Source organism: Aristolochia californica, unplaced genomic scaffold, assembly GCF_029961685.1.
Source record: "Aristolochia californica isolate CCGP_79_NKW_82.1479 unplaced genomic scaffold, dmAriCali1.0.hap1 SCAF_13, whole genome shotgun sequence".
Taxonomy (NCBI): domain Eukaryota; kingdom Viridiplantae; phylum Streptophyta; class Magnoliopsida; order Piperales; family Aristolochiaceae; genus Aristolochia; species Aristolochia californica.
The window spans coordinates 9,744,171-9,767,103 of NW_027181804.1; the positions used below are offsets into that span (position 1 = coordinate 9,744,171).

Below are 22,933 nucleotides of genomic sequence, written 5' to 3' on the forward strand. Positions count from 1 at the left end.
CGACCACGACCACCAACCATTTTTTCTTTAATCTATCTAAATTTCCCGAAACCGACTGCGCTTCCCCAAAATTAAAACAATTTGGACGCTATCGAAATCTACCAAAATCGGAAGTTAGGAGCCCATGTCCCAGAATCGCGACGCTCCGATGGCTCTTTCCGGCTGTCGTCTCAGGCAGCTCTAGGTCCTACATTCTCGCGTGAGGTCTCTTCTCTCAGACGACCCTTGTTTCAGCACCACGAAACCTCGGGTTTGGCACCCCTGCATTCGGTAAGTTTCGAACCCTATCTGTGGCGACGACAACGGAAACGTTGACGGAAGTTTTGGCTACGGCGACGTCGTGCGACGGTTTTGGCAACGACGATGACCTACTCGAGCTCTCTGCCGAGTCCCGAAGCTCTGTTTCTATAACTGCTCGATCGAATCCCGAGGGTGACAGTGTCATCTTCGTCGACCCTTCTAACTGCTTACTATAGCGTCTCTGGTGAGACCTAGCTTCTTCCCCAACCTGAAGCTCTGATACCAACTGATGTCGGACACAGAATAGTGATTATCCTGCAGAGAATTCCACCCATAATCTGCGGGGAAAATGACAATAGGTTGTCCTAAAAATAGAGAGAAAACCATCCTATTTCTATTCAATATCATTCACAATCAATAATGCCCTCTCCCCTGTACACAGAACAAGTTTTAACAAAAAATGCAAAGCTCCCGACAAGCCCGGGCTACAGCTCAAAACAAACAAACCCAAATTGAGTTCAGAGAAGACGGATCCGACTACGGATCCGATTACTTATCCGCCTCATGCTTCTCCTGCATCAGGTGTTCGGTGAATTTGGACTTAGGTGTGTTTTTGCATTGTTAGGACTAGTCATCTGCTATAGAATTAGCTCGATTAATTTTTAAATATTGTTGAATAATTTTGAAGTGCGATGGAATGATTTTGCTATGTGGTGAGGAGATTCGAGTGTTATAAATAACCACCACATGGTATTTTTTTTGTCTATGTTTTATTGAGTTTCCATGTGTCCCTAAGGATGGGTAGAGAGTCTAATTAAGAGTAGGTTGGATAATTGAGGGTGGGTCGTGTCTAGTTCAAACTAGGCTAAGTCGCCTGCAGGGGCATCCATTAGCCAATGAAACCCTACCTCCATCACTGATGAGGTACGATTCTTAGTGACTGCGAAGTCAAATGGGGCTCTACCAAGGGTATTCAGTGATTTTATTTGATTTGTCAAACTCAGATAGCACTTCCACTTCACAATTTTATTTTTATATCACTACATTTGATCTCTACAACGAACATGTTTGATCATTTATATCTGTCTCTTTGCCAATATCGTTTCCTCTGTATTTTTTGTTTCATTTCAACATATAAAGTACTTAATTGAATGCGTTAAGGTTTGTTTTTCCTCCTTTCATGTAGGTTCAAGATTTGATCTCCCCATCTTGAAATAATCAATCAAAAACTCGGATAGGTCCTCCAGATTCGTTTGTAGATCCTATTCAGCAGGTAAGAGTTTGGTAGAGGACCTTTCTGATCAATTGGAAAATGACTCACTTGACCTCCTAGACCGACAAAAGACAAGAGCAACCTTTGGGTCATCAAAGCAGCTCAAGCGAAAACTAGGTGTGGATAATGATTTAGAGATGGATTCTGCTGGGCGTTTAGTAATTCTTGAGGATATTAGACCTAAGCAACAGGAGAGCACCAATTCAGGTCATGATACAAAAACTAAAAGCCAGACCAGTAATTATAGTTATTTGACTACAAAGTCCTTGTTGGAAGGAAGGAAGAGGTAGAAAATATGATTTTTTATGTTTTTTGACATTTTGATGTAAAAATATTTATTAATAAATGACTTCCTTTTACATCCATCCTTGCTTATTATTGTAAATGTAAGGTAAATAAATGTGTACTGATAAATTTGATTTTTAAACTCTAAAATTTTTTTCAATTAATAAAATATTTTTTAATTAACAATATTTTAAATCATTAATAAAAAGTATTAAATAGGTAGGTAAGATTTTTAATTAATTAATATACTAAGTTTATATCTATTATTGTAAATATAACGTAAAAAAATGTGTATCAAAATAATTGATTTTTAAAAACTAAAGTAAATTTTTTTAATAATTTTTTAATAAAAAAATACTTTAAATCGATAATAAAATGTGATAAATAAGTAAGAGTAAGATTTTTTAATTAAGTAGTACATTTATTTTATTTTTAATTATTTTAAATATAAGGTAATAAAAAGTGTATCGATAAATTTGAAAAAAATGTATTGATAAATTTCATTCTTAAACTCAAAACTAAAATTTTAAAAAAATAATTATAAATATTATAAATTGATAATAAAAATGGATTAAATAGGTCAGAGTAAGAATTTGTAATAAATTATTATTTTAAATATAAGGTAATAAAAAGTCTACCTGTACCGATACATTTATTTTTTAAACTCTAAAATAAATTTTCATATTTTTTCAGTTAATAAATATTTTAAATCGATAATAAAAGGTCTTGTAAGATTTTTAATTAATTAATATTTTTAGTATTTTATTATTTTATAAATAAGGTGATAAAAAGTGTACAGATAAATTGTATTTTAAACTACAAAATAACTTCTTTGTATAAATTTTTAATTTATAAATATTTTAAATTGATAATAAATGGGTAAGATTTGTATGAGTAATATTTTTTTCAATTTATAAATATTTTAAATAGATAATAAATGGGTAAGAGTAAGATTTTGTCTATTTATAAATATTTTGAATCGATAATAAATGGGTAAGAGTAAGATTTTTTCTATTTATAAATATTTTTAATTAATACTATGTTAATAATATTTTTAATTAAGCTGTATACATATTTTATTTTTTATTTTTTAAACTCTAATATTGATTTTTCATATATTTTTAATTAATAAATATTTTAATTGATAATAAATGGTGTTAAATAAGTAAGATTAATTTTTTAATTATTTATTATTTTTTAATTTATTATTTTAAATATAAGGTAGTAAAAAGTGTATTCAAAAATTTAATTTTTAAAATAAAAAAACTTATTCAATTTTTTTGTCATTTAATGATGTGGCATCTTATTTGGCTGCTGATGGGTCGAAATCGTGACGTGGCAGTCGATGTGTCTATCTACTTATTCAGTGTTAATGATGTGGTGACACGTAATTAATCAAAGCTTACGTGTCACTTTGACTATACACATGTATAGTGGACTGATCAAAGTTAAGTATTTTTCAAAATAAGTTCAAAGTGATGTCATTTATCAAAATAAGTTTTTTAAAATGGGTAATTTGGTAAAAAAACCCAATAGATTAATTAGTATAGATTATGTCTTATGCATATACCTTTAATAATTCATAAAAAACAAGTAGAACATGTTGATTATATCAAAACAAAGAGGCACCAATAATTATAGTTCATCATGGGTAGGGACACTATTGCTGATATAATAATTTTGATAAGGAATGCTGATATGACTAAAAAGGGAACGGTTCGAATAGCATCTACTAATATCACCGAAAACATTGTTAGAAATATTTCTATGAGAAGGTTTTATTGAAAACGTTAGGAATCATCGAGAAGACAATAAACATTCTTGGTTTCAACCTTGCGACAAAGAAGGAATAGGAAAGGAACATATAGAAGAAATATTTTAAAGCGTATCAACTGACCTGGTTAACGAATATATTCCAACTATATGGTAATCCCGCTGATATCCCGTAACTTCCTTTTTGTGAAAAAGAAAGGAAAGGCAGGTTGTTTAATATCACTTCTCCTTCATTAGTTGCTACTTCAAGGGGGTTACCGGTAATGAAAGAATAAAAATTGATTCATGAGGGTTTAATTACCGAATCACTTCCCAATGGTATGTTCCGGGTTCGTTTAGATAATGAGGATATGATTCTAGGTTATGTTTCGAGGAGGATCCGATGTAGTTATATACGGATATTACCCGAAGATAGAGTCAAAATCGATGTAAGTTGTTATGATTCAACCAGGGGAGGATGCAATTTATAGATTTCGTAACAAAGATTCAAACAATTAGGCACCTCTTGAAACATTCCTTTCATGGGGTGCGGATACAATTAGAGATTCAAAATTATCAAGAGGCTTATTTTCTTCCAAGGAGTGGATTCGGATTTAAGTTAAGGAATGACAAATATGAAAATAAGGGCTTCTGTTCAGAAAGTTTGTGAAAAATGTGTAAGACTAACATGAATTTCTAATTATCCTCATGAAATTCATTGAATAAAATGTAAACAGAAGTTAGAAATCATACCTCCCTCCATACGATCAGATTCCGTGTAGAAATTTTTGTTCTCTGCTTCTGTTTGGTACTTCCGCTCTCTGATCACTCTCAGCGATGGGGGTGAGTGAGTAACGTGATTGGGGACCAAACCGTAGATCTTATTAGCCAACCTCTCATCAAGGTTATTCATGGCTTCATGTTATCGAGGGAGTTGCAACTGCCAGAAGTTGAGACCAATCGTGTCTCTATGAGAAACTGTTTCTCATGAGAAACAGTTAACATTCTCCCACTTGGTCCAAATTTCTTATATAATCTTAAACCCATCGATAATATGAATTTAAGTAATAAATACATGAATCATGGCGATAGGTTCTCTAATGACGAGTATTACCTTCCATGTATTACTATATATTTATTTCTTAATCTTTATGAGTAAACCCTATGTTTATTCTTGTTCCTACACAGATGAATTTTCTTAAAATTAAGGTGTACATAAATATGAGAAAAAAATCACAATAATTAAGAATTTCACTGAAATAACATTGTTCATACAATGAAAAATTACATAATGGAACCAAGATTCATATTTACGACATGATCCTTGAATTTAAACAGTGACATGCCCTTAGTCACAAGATCAACTATCATTAATTCAATGCTTGCTCAATGACCACTTTCTTTTCTTTAACACATTCACTTATGACCAAATACTTTATGTCGATGTGTTTACTTCGACTTCCACTATTATTGTTCTTGGCCATAAAAACAGCAGCTGTTTGGTACAAAATCTTAAGCCCAAAAATGAAAATCTTAAGCCATACACTATGTGAAGTATCCTAAAAATAGGAAACTAACTCGGCTTCCATAGTGGACATGGCAGTCAAAGTCTGTTTGGCACTCCTCCATGATATAGCTCCACTGGTCATCAAGAAAATGTATCCTCATGTTGATTTACGTGAACCAATATAGCCAGTAAAGTCAGAATCTGAGTAGCCAATTACTTCTAAATTGTTCGTCCGTCTATACATCAATATGTAGTTTTTGGTTCCTTGACGGTACCTCATTACTTTCTTTGAAGCTCTCTAGTGGTCTATCCCTGGATTACTCTAATATCGTACCAACATTCCTACAACAAATGCAATGTTAGGTCTTATGTAGACTTGAACATATATTAAGCTTTCGACAACATAAGCATATGGAATGTCCTTCATTTGTTCCCTTTAAAGGTCATTCGTCGGGCATTGGTCAAATTGAACCTATCACCCTTCACAATGGGAGCTACACTTGGTGAACAATCTTTCATCCGAAATCTCTCTAAAAGTTTATTAATATAGGTTTTCTGATACAAACCTAAGATACCTCGAAATCTGTCTCTATGAATCTTAATGCCAATGACATAAGATGCCTCACCCATATCCTTCATATCGAATCTGAATGATCCTTCTCAAAAACTTGAGGGGTGTTGTAAACAATAACCAATCTATCACTTGAGGTAGAAGGTTGAGATTCTGAATGATCCTTCTTAGAAACTATGTTTTGAGTTGGATTGCTCCCACTGATCAAGTCATTTTCAAGAAACTTTGAATTTGTTGATTCCATAATCTTAGTGTTGTGAGATGGACAATAAAATCTGTAACATTTGGACCTTTCAACATATCCAATGAAATACCCACTAATGGTCCTTGAGTCCAGCTTATTTTCTTGTGGATTATAAATTCTCACTTCAGACGAGCATCCCCAAATGCGCATATGTTGCAAACTTGGTTTCCAACCTTTCTATAATTTAAATGGCGTTTTAGGAACAACCTTGGTTGAAACTCGGTTTAATATATACACTACCGTCTTAAGTGCTTCAGCCCACAAGGATCTTGGAAGATTGAAGCTACTAAGCATACTCCGCACCATGCCTAATAATGTTCGATTTATTCTTTCTGCTACACCATTTTGGTCCGGTGAATCAGGCATGGTTTTTTTGGGCAACAATCCCATGTTCTTGAAGAAACTTTGAAAATGGCCCAGGTGTTTGTCCATTTTTTATGTATCTACCATAGTATTCACCACCTCTATCTGATCTCACGATCTTAATTTGCATACTGCATTATGTCTCTACTTCGGCCTTAAAGATCTTAAAGGCATCTAAAGCTTCATTCTTATTATAAAGCATGTAGAGATACATGTATCATGAGTAATCTATAAAAGAGATGAAGTATTTCTGACCATGTGAGTCCATGTCTGGACTACATATATCAATATGTATGATCTCTAATATGTCTGAACTCCTATTGGCACCTTTCTTTGACTTATTAGTCTACTTTCCTTTAATGTAGTTTACACAAGTCTCAAAATCAGTAAAATCCAAAATATTAAGTACCCCTTCATTTACTAATCTTTTAATTCTATCAATGGAGATATGACCTAATCTTCGGTGCCACAATGTAGAGGAATCTTCATGAATAACACCACTTTTGGTACCAGTGTGAACATGTATTGAATCATAAGTGGCATTGTTTTGTAAATTAATGCTATAAAGACCATCAAACAAAGTATTATGCCCAATACAATCAGACTTATAATATAAACATAAAGATGAGTCTAAAAAATTAAAGGAATATTGATAAGGTACAAGTCTTGAAATTAAAATCAAGTTTCTAGAAAAACTTGGAGTATGTATCAAGATACATACATTATTGGACCTTTTGAGTAATAGTCAAGAAGTACTATAATTGTCTCCCATTTCGTCGTATAGTAGCTTACTGGGTACTGTATGGAGTAATATTTCCAAGGGAGTTGCAAATGGATCCATGGGTTCACCAAGTTATATAGAAGCAGATAGACTAGAAATTACATCTCTTATGTGTATGTCAATAACACAATCTTCCTCGATTGAATAATGACACCAAAGAGATATTAAATGAAATATAGCCACTTTGAGGTTCCCTATGAAATGAGGCATGGAATGGAGCCACTACAAACAAGTTCCGGGAGTAACGAAGGAAGATTCGGGCTCATATTGGTCTATGGGTTGAAAACGGGAGTTGAACTCTATGAGATCTAATCTCCCGTTGTTCCTCAGTAGCTCGGTGGTAGAGCGCTCGACTGTTTTAATTAAGAATTCAAAGGCTCGCTTTGACCGTTAGGAGTAGGTACTTCAAGTTATAGAAATAACGAGAACATAATTAAGATTAAGAAGAGGAAGCCTCAATTTATAGCATAGTTTTTCTCTGGGAATGCAGATGGCAACAAAAGTTAAAAATTGGTCGTATAGTTTTCCAGCATCAGAGGACTTTCCCCGTTCCAATCAACGCGGTTCAGCTCGTGGTCAACTACTAGTGAACGATCGGTACAAGATTAGTTTTCTTTTTTTACTTTTTTGAGTTTTATAATTAGTTCACTAATCACCACGCCCACAAAACCTGTTAATTCATTCTTAGGTACGTTGATGAAGATGTTCCTGTACCAGCAGCAACTACCTATGTAGGTTTGGCTTTACTTGGAGAGTTTGGGTCTTGGCAGAAAGAATGCAAGGTTCTATTTGAATTAAAAATGTCCAATCACAGTTCACCTTCTAATTCAGTTTCATTATTCAAGATTTGAGTTGTATCTGATTTTGTTTCAGAGTTATCAATTCTGTATTATAACAAATCCAGATGGGTCTTTCTCTATAAGAAATGTCAGGTCAGGAAACTATAATCTTTATGGGTGGATGCCTGGTTTCATTAGAGACTATAAAAATGCTGAAAATAATACTAAAGAATACTTCTTCAATTTATTTCATATTTTCTCATTCACATCATCGGCTTAAATAGCCGTTTTACAGAATATACATGGAAGAATTATGAGTGATTAACGGGATTACACAGTCACCGGATTTACAGAATATTTACATGATTTCTCCTTAAGGGAAGAAATATCAGAGTAAATCTTAACACTCCCCCTCAAGTTGGTGCATAGATATCACTCATGCCCAACTTGTCAAGACAATTGTTAAAAGCTCGGTAAGACACTGTCTTGGTTAGCACATCGGCAAGCTGATCCTCAAATCGAACATGAGAGACTTCAATGATTCTTGCTTCTAACTTTTCTTTAATAAAGTGTTTATAAACTTCAACATGTAAATTCTATCATGCTGGACTGGGTTGTGGGCAATATCACATGCTGCTATACTGTCACAGTATAACTTCATAGGACTTGTCTACTCAATATGTAGTTCTTGTATCGGATTTTTTATCCATAATAATTCACATATTGCCTTGGCCTTTCCCCTGTATTCAGCTTCAGCTGACGATCTAGCCACCACCTCTTGTTTCTTAATTCTCCAAGTGACCAAATTTTTACCTACAAATGTAAAGTATCTAGATGTAGACCATCGATCCTCTATTGACCCAGCCCAATCGGCATCGGTATAACCTTCAATTTTCAAGTCACCTCCCTTTTTAAATAAAATTCCTTTCCCTAGAGATGATTTCAAGTAGCGCATGATACGGTTAATGACATTCATATGTTCTTCACTTGGAGAGTGCATAAATTGTCTAACCACACTTAGTACGTAAGCTAAGTCTGGTCTTGTATGTGCAAGATACATTAACCTTCCAACAAGTCTCTGATAACGTTCCTTATTAGCAGGGACTTGACTGAATGTGTTCCCAGTTTCAAATTTTCTTCCATAGGAGTATTGACTAGACTACATGCTGTCATACCAGTTTCCATCAATAAATCCAAAGCATATTTTCGTTGAGATAGGAAAATTCCTTCCTTGGATCTTGACACTTCAATACCAAGAAAATATTTTAATTAGCCAAGATCTTTCATTTCAAACTCTTTAGCAAGATGACTTTGCAATGCTTTCTTTTCTTCTGGATCATTCCCAATTACTATCATATCATCAACATTCACAATAAGAGCTGTGATGGCCTCCATGTTATATTTCAGGAAGAGAGTATGATCTGCCTTGTTTTGCTTGTATCCGATAAATTTCATAAAATTTGTGAACCTTCCAAACCACGCCATAGGGGACTGCTTCAAACCATATAGGGATTTCCTCAGTTTACATACTTGTTTGCATCCTTTGTTTTGCATAATACATCCAGGAAGTAATATCATATATACTTCTTCTTGGAGATTTCCGAGCAAAAATGCATTTTTAACATCAAACTGATATAAGGGACAGTCAAGATTCACTGCCAGAGATAGTAGAATCCGAACAATATTGATTTTGGCCACTGGTGCGAATGTCTCCATATAATCAATCCCGTAAGTTTGTGTATATCCTTTGGCGACAAGCCATACTTTGAACCTTTCAATGGTGCCATCGACTTTATATTTAATGGTAAATACGCACCTACATCCGACTGGTGTCTTTCCTATAGGTAGGTCAACCACTTCCCATGTTGAATTCTTTTAGAGGGACCTCATTTCTTTATTATGGCTTCTTTCCACTTAGGATCTTTCAAGGCTTCCTGCACACTATTAGGAATAGATGTAGCAGATAATTGATTCAAAAATACTTCATTTGCCTTTGACAATTGATGATAAGGCACAAAATTTTTAATGGGATACTGAGATTTAGAAGGGAGAAGAGGTTCATAATTGACTCTAGGTTTTCCACTTGTAGTTCGATGAGGTAGCACTCATAGTTGAGTTTCAAAACTTACCTGAAGTTGAGACTCGGACTCAGAAGGCAATTGATCCATTGGTACATTGTGAAGGGGGGAAGATGTCAACTGAGACTCTGGTTGCATCACTTCCATCTGGTCTTGTCTGTCTCCATCTTGTGAAGATGACGGCTACGACTCTGATTGCAACACTTCCATATGGTCTTGTCTGTCTCCATCCTATGAATCATGCTCATTTGTATCATTTTGATGTTCAGTGTTGTAATCTGAATACTTACCACTTGTAGTATCCAAGATATCCAAATGATGATTAAGGGTCTGCAATTCAATCCTGTTCTCTCCCTGAATTGAAGATTCGGGAGTAGAATAATACACGTGATCTTCATGAAATACCACATCAAGAGTGACATACAATTTGTGAGAGGGAGGATGATAACAACGATAACCTTTCTGATGTTGAGCATAACAAACAAAGACACACTTGAGAGCTCGGAGTTCCAATTTATTTCTCAATGGCTTATGGAGATGAACAAAGGCTACACACCCAAAAACTCTAGGTGGTAGAATTGGCACAGCAGTTGAACTTATAGTTTCATGAAGAACACTCAAGGGAGTCTTAAATTGTAACGCACTCGAGGGTATTCGGTTGATAAGATAAGTTGCAGTTGTGATGACTTCACCCCAATAACTAACTGACATATGAGCTTCAAACAAGGAAGCACGAACAACCTCAAGAAGTTGGCGGTTCTTTCGCTCTGCAACCCCATTTTGCTGAGGGGTGTACGAACAAGTAATTTGATGACTAATACCATGATCATCTAGATATTCTTTCAAACCTTGATTAACATGTTCTCCACCATTGTCACTACAGAGAATTTGTATTGTAGAATGGTACCGAGTGGCTACCATTTTGTGAAATTGTTTGAACAATGAACTAACTTCACTTTTTGATTTCATTAAGCCACTCCAAGTCATCTGGATGTGATCATCAATAAAGGAAATAAACCACCATTTATCACTCAGAGAGGCTATATTTGCTGGACCCCCCATACATCAGAGTGGATAATCATAAAGGGTGTTGGACTCCTATTCATGCTTATTTGAAATGAAACACGATGTCTTTTAGCCAATTCACATACATCACACTTAAAATCTGAAACAGATAATCTAGCAAATAGTTTTGGAAATAATTTCTTTAAATAACCAAAAAATGAGTAACCCAACCTTTTATGCCATAACCAAATCTCATTTTCTGTAGATTTATTCACGGAGAATGCTTGAGCTAACTGATGAGAACTCTCTGGCTTCAAATCAAGGTAATAGAGTTTCCCCCTTCTAGTACCATAACCAATTGTCTTTCGAGTTTGAATGTCCTTAAACACACAATGGTTAGGCCAAAAATCACAATACAATGCAAAGTGCGAGTTATTTGAGCCATTGATAATAAATTATGATTGAGGGTTGGAATTACTAATACAGAATCAAGACTCAGATTTTTATTGAGGGTGATGGACCCTTCTCCAATAACGTGAGAGGGAGTACCATTTGCTGTAGATACGATATGTTGTTCAAATGGTTTCATAATTTCAATATGATGATTGTCAAAGGTCATATGATCAGTAGCACCATAATCAATTATCCATTCACTATTTCTACTAGGAGTGGAAGTATTAAAAACCTTACCAGATGTAGCATGAGTTGAGGGTTTTGCTACTACAACAGAAGCCTGATTATTTGGTTTAGTGTTCCGTTTGTGAGGCACTTTAGAAGGATCCCACTATTCTGGATACCCAATAAGTTCATAACATCTTGACTTTGTATGCCAGCCTCACCACAGTGAGTACAAATAAGCTTTGGTTTTGATTCTTTCAACATAATGTAAGAAATCGGTAGATATGTGATGATCACCCAAAATATACTGGTCCGGTCCACTGGGTTGACCCGCTTTGGGTCTCTGATTTTGGTCCGATCCGAGAACTGGTCTGGTCCGGTTTGCCAATGGGTTAACTTGGGTTGGGTATCTGTTTTTCGTCTAGTCCGAAAAGTGGTCTGGGTCTCTGTTTCCAGACTGATTTAAAAAGTTGTCGCGACCCGCTAGAAAAATAATATGCGAGAGGAACTAAATTAGCGGAAGCGATTTTTTTTCTTCGTACCTTCTTCTTTTTTGACAACGGTGTGGCTTCTTCTTCACCGGTGACGTTCGGCCTGGCGGTATGCTAGAAGGCCGAGCGATGGCTCGGCTTCAGTCGTCGACATCATTCGGATGGTCCGCCGAAGTGGGGGCGACGACAAAGATAAATCGAGCTGGAGATGTTGGTGCGGCTCTTTGTCTTCTGCGTCGATGATGCTGGTACCGATCGCTGGAAGGTGGTTCAACGACGGATTGTGGGAGTTCGGGTGGCGGCGGTTTTGTGTTACAGGAACGGCCGAAGAGACACCCAAACAACGTCTTCTTTGTTCACAGAGCAGACTTGCTCTGTTTTTTTTTGGTGACAGAGTAGCAACTCTGTTATTCGGCTACTGGACAGACTATGGGACAGATCTTTCGTTCTGTTCTTCAGTGACGGGAAGGAGAAGGAGAAGGATTCTCCGGCTCTGATACCAACTAAAGAATACTTCTTCAATTTCTTTCATATTTTTCTCATTCACATCATTGGCTTAAATAGCCCTTTTACAGAATATACATGGAAGAATTATGAGTGATTAACGAGATTACACAATCATTGGATTTATAGAATATTTACATGATTTCTCCTTAAAGGAAGAAATCTCAGAGTAAATCTTAACAATAATTACTATCAGTCCAGGTCAGGGTGTCCTTCTTTCTCTTTGTCCTGTCAATATTATCATTTACTTGTAGCTGAATGGTGATTCAGAAAAGGTTTCTGTCATTGAAGCGCAGGAAGAGACATTGATTTGGGTGACCTTGTTTATGAACCACCGAGAGATGGTCTGACGTTGTGGGAGATAGGTTTTCCAGATTGTAGTGCACTCAAATTCTATATCCCTGACATTAAACCCATCTATTACAACAATTTCTTATCGGATCCAAATGACAGGTCAGTTGTCAACTGGAATTGAATGCTCAGATCAATTAGACGCTTAGCCAAACAATTAAAAACCAAATTATGCTTTGTAATTCACAGGTTTAGGCAGTATGGTTTGTGGGAAAGATATGGGGAATTATATCCCAATGAAGAGCCCGTCTATAACGTTGGGTTCAACGACTATCATAAAGATTGGTTTTTCACGCATATTTGCAAGTCTCTTCTCTTAACATTCCCTTGGTCTATTCTCTTCTGTTTCCTTGTTGGGATTATGGAAATGAAGGGTAAATTAAACATGATTTACTATTGCTATGCAGGTACATAGGTAAAAACGAGTACCAGTCATCTATACGGTAGATAAAATTTAACCTGATCAATGCCGCACTTGCACCTATAAATTCGGGTGGCTTATTCAGCCACCATGAGATTGGTGTTGGAGGTAAAACTAATCTATAACAAACAAAAGACATAATCCTCATCTTCCCCATTATTATTTCTCTCAAACTTCAGAAAAACTAAGGCTATTTTTCTTGCTTATTTTAAGATCGGGACAAAGGTAGTTTTATTGTAATTGGACTCTACTACTTTTCTCTATTATAAATAGAGGTTCATATACTGTGATTATAATAAGTTAATGAGGTCAATGAAATATTTCTCTTTTCTATAAATTCAACAAGAGTAAAAAATTAGAAATTGTATTCAAACTAAAACCCCAATCTTGGGAAGCTCATGTTTGCCAAAATATATCCAATTTAAAAAATAATCAACTTAATGAAATAACTTAATGAAATTTGAACCACCTTCTTTCAAATACCAGCCATTTTCAAATAAAGATAAATTCTTATCCACTTAATTAGACACTAAATTAGGCTCCAAATAAACCAAAAACCGTATCTTAAGTGGAGTGGATCAATGACTCACTCAATACCAATTCAAATCTTCCTTTTGGTCTTCAAAAACTCAAGAACTCGTGGTTGGTTCTTAACCCAAGCACGGCTCAACTTTTCCTTTTGATAGGTGTCTTGTTTATCACTTAAAAAGACACATTTCCCTTACTCATTTCCAAAAATCCTTTAGGCAATGAAATTGCTCATAAGTCTTAAAGGGTTGGAGAAGGAATTAGTAATTCCAAAAAATCATAAATCACCAAAAACCAACTGCTGAGCTCGACAAAGTCCCTCAAAAAATTTCTATAAGTTTGGAGAATCTGAATACCATAAATCATAAACCAACTTGATTTAATCCAAAAAAATCAAGTAAACTATTGGTCTTGAATAATGAGAGATCAAACTACGTCTCATGCAAATCTCATATCATTCTTCCATCATATAACCTTCAACTTCATAATCAATAGGTCTTCATGACCTTGTAAGCAACTGATATTGATCAAACTAGCAATATTTGAGTGCAAGAAGATCAAGGTCGTAATATCCTTTAAACATCAAGTATTAGCTTTCACAACTTTTCATATAAAAGCCATTTTTTTCTTGACGTAATATATAGACTTGGTACATAGTATGAATGTAAGAAAAATATAACCAGAAATCACTTATCTTTCCATGGTTGAATCTCTTCCTTCAAGAGCACATTGCATGAAACGTTCAAAGGTACTTAAGCATCACTTCAACGTGAGAGTCCTAAATCCTTAGCTCTGATACCATGTAGAATTTAGGACTACTTCATAATGATCTCGAGCCAAAGAGGGAGAGAAAAAAAAGAGAAGAAGAGAGAAAGGAAAGAGAGTTTAGAGAACGACTTCCAAGAGAAGGGAGATGAGGGGTTGAACGAATTTGATAAGAGAGGAGAGAACTTAATACTCTACCTCTTAGCCAAGGGCCTCTATTTATAGTTTTTACAATGCCCTTAGGGCTACAACTTTATAAGAGAAGGGAAATAAATAGACAAGTAATTACATCTCCATGTCATCTTTATGAGAACTCTTCTTATTTACCAATATGCCACCTCTTGGGTGTGTGGGCTTTCTTCCTTCGACGTGTGGGCTTAAGCCCATCTTCTAATAAGTAGTTTGAAATTTGGGTTTTGAAATTTTGTTTGGGTGTTATAAATTCTGTTTGAAATTGCTCCTTGACATGGTATTTTTTATTTTACTACTAACATTATAATTTTTGTTCAACCTTAAATTATTTGTTTGTTATTGATAACCTTAATATATATGCTCTCTATTTTTAATAACCTAGTTTTATGTTGTTATTGTTAACAAACTTGTGATATATGCTCTATTTTCTGCTATTTGACTGATATGTTTTATTATTATCATCAGAATTTATATTCTCTATTTGTTATTAATGGCCTTGACATATATGTTCTATTTTATCCTTGATAGAAACATAGAAATCATAGGAGATTCTTAAATGCTACGGTAATTCTTCAATCCCTTGCAATTCTCATATGTGTGCTATTGAATTCCTTCATCACACAGGTACATGTTAATTAGATGATGACGCTACAATCACTCTCAGAAAATATCTGTTTTCTTTTTCTACATTTTCATTTGATCTTTACAAATTGTTAAGCCTTTGGATAAATTATGCTAGTTCCAAGACAAATTGATAGCATGAGGAAGCTACTAGTCTTTGAAATTGTGTGGATTTCACCTAGTATGTGTCATTTGTTCTTAATCTGAAGTCCTCATACTTATTTCTTAGTTGGATTATTAAGGCCATATGGCTCTAAAAACTATATTGTGTGAATAAGTGATGCTCCTTTGATGAGTCTCTTACCCTTGAGAATCAAGGTTCAATTCCCAGTAGAGTTACTAATTATTTTCCCCCAAACTATAATGAAGGGTTTAGTGTTTCTTTTAATTGTTTGAAATATTCCCTTCTTGTAATTTCTTATAGGATCGTTTTTGGGACTTCAATGCAGTTATAAGGGTTTTGATCAAGTTGATGGGATAGAGGTGGCATGAAACTAAGCAAAAATTGGTGATGTTCTATATTCATCTCAAGGCTTTGAATGGGAAGCATCCAAATACTAGTTAATAAAACTTGCACTTCCAGGCTTATTAATGAGTACATATAGTTAATAAAACTGTAGATTAATGAGTACAAAAGTAAAATAGTTATGAAATAGTTTAATCTATTTTTGCTCCTTGCTCTTCTGACCTTCATTAGCTTGAATATTGTTAGAATGTCTTAGGCAAATGAATTCAAGTAGAGACCTTTCTCTCTCTCTTGTCAGTATCCCATGAGACTGCTATTATGTATTCAGATAGTCCCTTTTCAATTTTCAACAATCAGTCAGTCTTTTTATATATTTATTATTGTTAAATATATAGAACTGAACTACGCCTTTATAATTTAGTGAGGGTAGTATTTATACGATTTAGAATAGAAAATATAAGATAAGATAAATACCATATAAGATAAATCGAATGAGATTTTATCAGATAACTGAAGGAATTATGCTTATCTCTTATCTATTATCACCAAAATAAATTAATGGTGATTTCTAAGATAATTTTATTGCATAAAATACTTTTATGCACACAATTATATAAAAAAATAAATAAATACTTTTATGCACACAATTATATAAAAATAAAAATATAACTGGTTCACTAAAAGTATTTGAAGGAAGAAGAAAAGGAGACATGATATTTTCAGGAAAGAAACGATGAAAAGGTCATCTCAGATAACCTTGGCTTTGGAATGAGGACGAGTGGCTCTGCCTTCTTAAGGACAATCCCAAACCTTTCAGAGAGGTCAAGCTCAGTATCATCCGGCAGTCGCCAGTCAAATGAGTGAAGAAGCGTTGCCAATCCATACATTATCATCCGATCAGCCATGGAAATCCCTGGGCAGATCCTCCTACCTGATCCGAACGGAAAGAAATCGAAATCGTTGCCACTAAAATCCCATTTGCGATCACTGGTTGTGAACCTCTCTGGGATGAACTCGTTGGGTTTTTCCCAAATATCCGGGTCCCTGACAGTAGCCCACGTATTGACCAAAACACGGGTTCCTTTCGGGACGGAATATCCGCCTAAGGTAGTGGTTTGGCTCGGGGTTCTGGGGAGCATGAGAGGCGAAGCAGGGTGAAGTCGCATGGCTTCTTTCACAACGGCACTTAGATAACGCAAACTGGATAGGTGCTTCTCTTCTACGACGTTGTTGGCTCCAACCACTTGGTCTAGTTCTTCTTGGATTTTAACCATCGTCTCCGGATGTTTGATCAATTCAGCCATCACCCATTCCAACGTCACTGCCGTTGTGTCCATTCCAGCCATAACCAAGTCCTGCGTCCACATCAACGTTAGTAAAATAATCACGGAAGAGAGGAAAAAGCCTTTTTTCCTCCTAACTCTGATAAAATGGATATTCTTAAGAATTTCAATAAGACCAACAAAATCCAAGAAACCCTATTTGAGATTTCTCTGTTTTTAGTCATCTTCATTGTTTAAAACAACATCCTCTCTAGTTAATCATCTTTTAGGGTCTGTTTCGAACCCCTAGAAATGATAACAAATGAAAATAAAATGAGAATTTGACTATTATATTCCCAACAATAGTTAGTGAAAATGAGATAATGATCAAATTCTCATTTTCGCAGACTTCTTTTAGGAATAATAATGGTAAAATTTTTATTTTTTATTCTTTTCTTTTTTTTTCTTTACTTTTCCATGGGGTTCCAAATATAACATACCATTAGGGTTTGCCTTTGGCTACACTTCTCCATAGTCTCTTCAAGCCATGAGCAATCATGATTGCTCTTCAGTTGCATGAAGTATCCATTTAGGAGTATTACCAGCTCATGCTTCACATGAGGCATTGGAGACTTTTGTGCATAATGACAAAAATAAGAAACAAGCTTAAAAATTTAGCTAAATAACTATTTTAATATCATTAGTAATTTAGCATATTATAAAAATATAAACTTTTAAAAAAGATTGATTCATTAGATGGTAGAGCGAAAGATGACTACCATGATCAACCCTTTGATGTGGTTTCTGGTTAATGGCACACTTGAATCACCCTTTTCTTGCACCCGCAGAAGAACAGGCAGAAATTGTTTACTTTCCTGCATCCCCGGTTCGGCCTTTTTCATATCAATGATGGAATCCAAGATCCGATGAAGTCTCGCGGCAATTCTCTTTCTCCTTCGCCTCAGCCCTTGAAGATCAAACGGCGCAAGAAAGGGGAAGAGCTCTGAGACACCGAGCTTGCCGAAAGACCCAAGGATCTGTGGCACCACCTGTCAGAACTCATCGCCCTTCTCCTTCAGTGAAGCATCGTCGAGAGTCTTACCCCACAACATGCCCATGAGCACGTCAAAGAAGGTGGCGAAGAGCATCTCACGGATAGCAAGCGGAGCCTCGCCGTTGTGGTAAACCCGTCTCACTATCTGCCGAACCTCTTCTCTTCGAACGTCACGGTAGACCTCGAGCTTGGTGCTGTTCAGCATCTCGCCGACGGCTAGCTTACGCAGTATACGCCACTGTTGGCTGTGCGGCGACCATGCGATTCCGTGCAGACCATTGGGGAGGACCAATGCCGATGAAGGCACGTCGTGATTGGCGAAAATGGCGTCTTTGTCTCTGAGGAGTTCCTTCGCCAGGGAAGGCGAGTTCACCACGATGTATAATTTCCGACCAAGTCGAAGACTGAAGATGGGGCCAAAAGTCCGAACCAACTGGGCTAGATGCTTGTGGAGGTTCTGATCAAGAAACGGCAGATTCCCCACCAGGGGAAGCCCCCTTGGTCCCGGTGGCGACCTCAACTTCTCTCCCTTCCATTTCTTGGTGAGGACAACCAGGGAAGCCACCAGCAGCAGCACAGCCACGAGCACCTCATTCCATGGTTTGCCCACTGCCGGCAAACGACCGTAAGCTTGGGTGATTGATGAAAGTGTGGAAGTAGCCAGATTTGTTTCTGAAACCATCGTTTCAGGCATTCAGCACGATTGGAAGAGCTCAATACGTTACTACACTCTACCCGTCTTATTATATAGAATCAATATTACACGTTCAGACTGAAAGAAAGACCTAATTTTATTTGAATTTCGAAAAGCGAACGGTCGGTACGAGGAGAGGAAGAGTCGGCACTGCGCTGGTGTTTTGCTGGCAAGGATCATGAACCACGTCTCAGGAATTCCTACACTTTTAACGTGTTTGTTGACCTTAATAACAATAACGATCTCATGAATTTTTGAAGGCTTAATATTAATTAGAGAGAAATTAGTCGTGCTGCCCCTAAACTCTTCATGACCGGTGGCCAATCGCCATGTCTGTTTAAACCCATAGAAAATAAAAGAAAAAAAATAAAGATGATTGGATCATCTTCCAAAACATTCCCGCAGGACCGATTTTTTTCTGATCCACTAAAGATTTCTGTTTCTACTCATCCTTGGAGTTTAAACCTACATTTAAACCACATATGCATGAATAATCCATATTGGATTCCAAAATTTGTTAATCGAGGGATCTCCAGGAAGATGAAAAATAAGGAATAGTATCAAGAATTATGTACAAAAAATAGGAGAATATCCTCAGGTTTCAAAGGAAATGCCCTTATACAGATTCAAAAAAAAATCCATCTGATCTAGGTCATAATCCATATTGGATTCCTAAATTTGTTAAACGAGGATCGAACATGAAGAATCCATGAATTACATACCCATGTAAATAAAGGATTTCATTATGTAAACCGGAGACTTAATATTGCTATCACAAGAGTTACAAAACCTTATGGGAAGCCTGATATTCTTGCGGAATACATAGCTCTACAATTAAAGAATAGAGTTTCATTTTGGAAGGCAATGAAAAGGGCTATTGAATTAACTGAGCAAGCAAATACAAAAGGCAATGAAATGCAAATTGGAGGGGGTATTGTTGGAAAAGAAATTGCGCGTGTCAAATGGGTCAGAGAGGGTAGGGTTCCCCATAGAGGGTAGGGTTCCCCTACAAACCATTCAAGCTAAAATTGATCATTGTTCCTACCTAGTTCGAACAAATCTATTGGGTATTAGGCATTAAAATTTGGATATTTTTGGATGAGCAATAATGGACCTTTCATTTCTTTTCCATTCTATCCGACAATATAAATGAAAAAAGAGTTTCATCAGTCTTTTTACCTTGAATCAAAATGAGCAATTCTGATTCTTTCTAATTCTTAATTCTATAGAGTTGAATAAAAATTAAATTGAGCATTTGGTAGAATTGCTATGCTTAGTGTGTGACTCGTTGGTTTTTTCTTTAGAGTTGGCATTAAAAAAAATAACAATACAATAGTATGCAGACTAATCCCCAACTAATAACTATAGAACTAATAACCTACTCATTGCTTCGTATTATCGGGATCCAAGAAATCACTCACTATATGATGTGACGATCGTATAGTTGTAGCTAGGGGTGACATTGAGCCAAACCGAACCCGAACCTACATATGTTCGAGCCGAGCTTGATTTAAATATTTTGAACTCGATCTCGAACCGAGCCCAGCCTCGGGCCTAAAATTGTTATCGAGCTTGAGCTCAATAATTTTAACCGAGTTCGAGTCGAGCTCGAGCTTCAACATTCATTTAAAACTTTTCAAAAAATACATGTCTCGAGTTCGAGCTCCAACATACATTTAATTTTTTTTAAAAATACATATAAAATAAATTGTATATAAAATTATGTATACATTTTATATAAAATTGGGCATGACCTCTACTTAAAATTCGGCATAAGGGTGGCATCGAATCGAACTGAGCCCAAACCTTCCTATGTTCGAGCCGAACTTGATTTAAATATTTTGAACTCGAGCTTGAGCCCACCCTAGCCTTGATCCTAAAATTTTAATTGAGCTCGAGCCTAATAATTTTAATTGAGTTCGAGCTTAACCTACATTTAATACTCTACATAAAATATATGTCAAATAAATTATATATAAAATTATGCATACATTTTAAAAAAAGAATGATAAGGGAGGATTGGGATTGAATCTCGATAATGGATTAGAACACACCAATATTAATCTTTTTTACCCCAAATATTGTCTAGCTTATTTTTTAATTTTTGAATCTGGCCATAAATTTACTATGGCCTCCTTAGTGCCCCTGGTTGAAAATTTATATTCTAGAAAAAACTAGAAATATTTTTCCTAAGATACATATTTCCAAAAAACCCTTTAAATAAAATCCTATTACTATTAGTGACTTACTAGAAAATTACAAGAGATATTTTAAAATTTTCTTAGGAAAGTTAAATGGACCTCTTATTGCCTCTTCTAGGAAAATAAATAAAAATTAATAATCAATCTAATATATTACTATACTTATCAATAATTTTTTAATAAAATAAAATGTCAAACACAAAATTGCTATGAAAATTGCCTCATGCTAAAATTATTACACATCAATTGTCAAATACTTATTCAAAAAATTTCTATACGGTTTTCTAGCCCATCTTGATCGGAAAATCTTACTTAGAAAATTATATGATTTTTTAATAAGAATTTCCAATTAGAAAAATGTTTCAAAAAAACCTGAGGCACTTATTTCTACTAAAAATATCTTTTTAATATTTTTTGAAAAAACCACTAATAGTCCATAGAAATGTATTTCTACTCATATGTTTTTTCAATTTCTTCAAGAGCCATGAGGAAGGGATACTAGAGTTTATGAAAGATTTTTTTTTCTTGCTTATGATTTCGTACATGTGAAATCGTCTTCTGGTGGGTTGGGGGGGGGGGGGGGGGGGTGGCTCGGGGCTCTAGCGGTGCCGGCGAGGACGTGTCGTCACGTTGTTTCAGTGATGGCACTTTCTAAGTCTCCGTGTAGACCAGTTTTTTTTTCTTCTGGGGGGAGGATAGTGTGGGGCGCAAGGAGGCGAAATTATTTCTCCCTTTTAACTTAGGTCCTCTGGTTTTCCGCCGAGACCACGCGGAGGGAAGGGGCTCTAGCGGCGCCGCGAGGATGTGTCGTCACTTTGTTTCAGTGATGGCACTTTTTGAGTCTCTATGTAGACCAATTTTTTTTCTTCTACTAAACACTTCTCTTAACGAAAAGCGTTTAAATGGTGTTAAGGTTTTTAAGGAATGATTTAAATTCCTTGTGTGACGGTGGGGGTGCAGGTTGTGGTCGATAATGGCATCTTTAGGCTCACGTTGTGGAAACCAGGGGGCAGTATTACCAGAATCCAGTACAAGTGCGTCGATAATTTGCTGGAGTACAATACAAAAACAATGTAAGGGTATGTACGTACTTCGTAGTTTCTTCATATTAGTTAACCTATTCCTTGGGTTTGCTAAAAAACTGTTGAAGTATTTTGGGTTGGGATCAGGGATATAGAACTTGTTTGCTGAACGATCTGGAATACCAATCTCCCACAACGTCGGACCATCTCGTGGAGGTTCATATACAAGATCACCCAGAACAATGTCGTTTTCTGTATTTCAATGGCCTTGTTCATGGGTTTTGAATGATGATTGTCTTCTGGTAGTCATTGACCTGGTGTAACAGTAATCGGTTCGACAAACTTGTAATCACCAATGAAACCAGGGACAAAAGCGTATAGATTGTAAGTTCCTGATCTAATGTTACCTAGGGAGAAAGACCCATTAGCGTTTACTTTTGTCCAGAACTGGTATCCTTGAAAAAAAGGCATGTCATCGAATCACAATACCGTTTATAGGAACTTTATAAAAGTAAATTGGACGAAGAAGAATCAAATAAGTTATTATGTCGAAATACATTTACCTTGAAATTCACATTTCCTATTCTAATTTGGGTAACATATTTATTATACAATTATATTTTATATTTTTAATGGAATGGGCTGAATTAAGTGGTCTAATTTTGTTGAGCCCATTAAGGAATTGGCCATGGATATAGGCCATGAATATGGGCCAATTGAGTAGACACCATAGGAAATTATAGGAACCCTATATAAGGAGGCACAACATGGTTATGGTCCCCAATATACTAAATCACACAGTTTTTCTTCTCCCCATCCAGAAGAGAGACGAAGGTCCCATTGAGGAATACAGAGATTTAGTTGA

General features: G+C 35.8%; 2 protein-coding genes across 2 annotated transcripts; both read right to left on the reverse strand.

Annotated features, from left to right (window-relative positions):
* Window positions 1-16,554: 16,554 nt before the first annotated feature.
* Window positions 16,555-17,978, reverse strand: LOC137947634 (cytochrome P450 76C4-like). The gene is made up of 2 exons (XM_068793431.1): window positions 17,877-17,978; window positions 16,555-17,190 (listed from the first exon to the last, which is right to left on the reverse strand). The coding sequence occupies exons 1-2, from the start codon at window positions 17,976-17,978 to the stop codon at window positions 16,555-16,557; spliced, it is 738 nt and encodes a 245-aa protein (XP_068649532.1).
* Window positions 17,979-18,149: 171 nt separating this feature from the next.
* Window positions 18,150-18,833, reverse strand: LOC137947635 (flavonoid 3'-monooxygenase-like). Its single transcript, XM_068793432.1, has one exon. The coding sequence runs from the start codon at window positions 18,831-18,833 to the stop codon at window positions 18,150-18,152; it is 684 nt and encodes a 227-aa protein (XP_068649533.1).
* Between the last annotated feature and the right edge of the window lie 4,100 nt (window positions 18,834-22,933).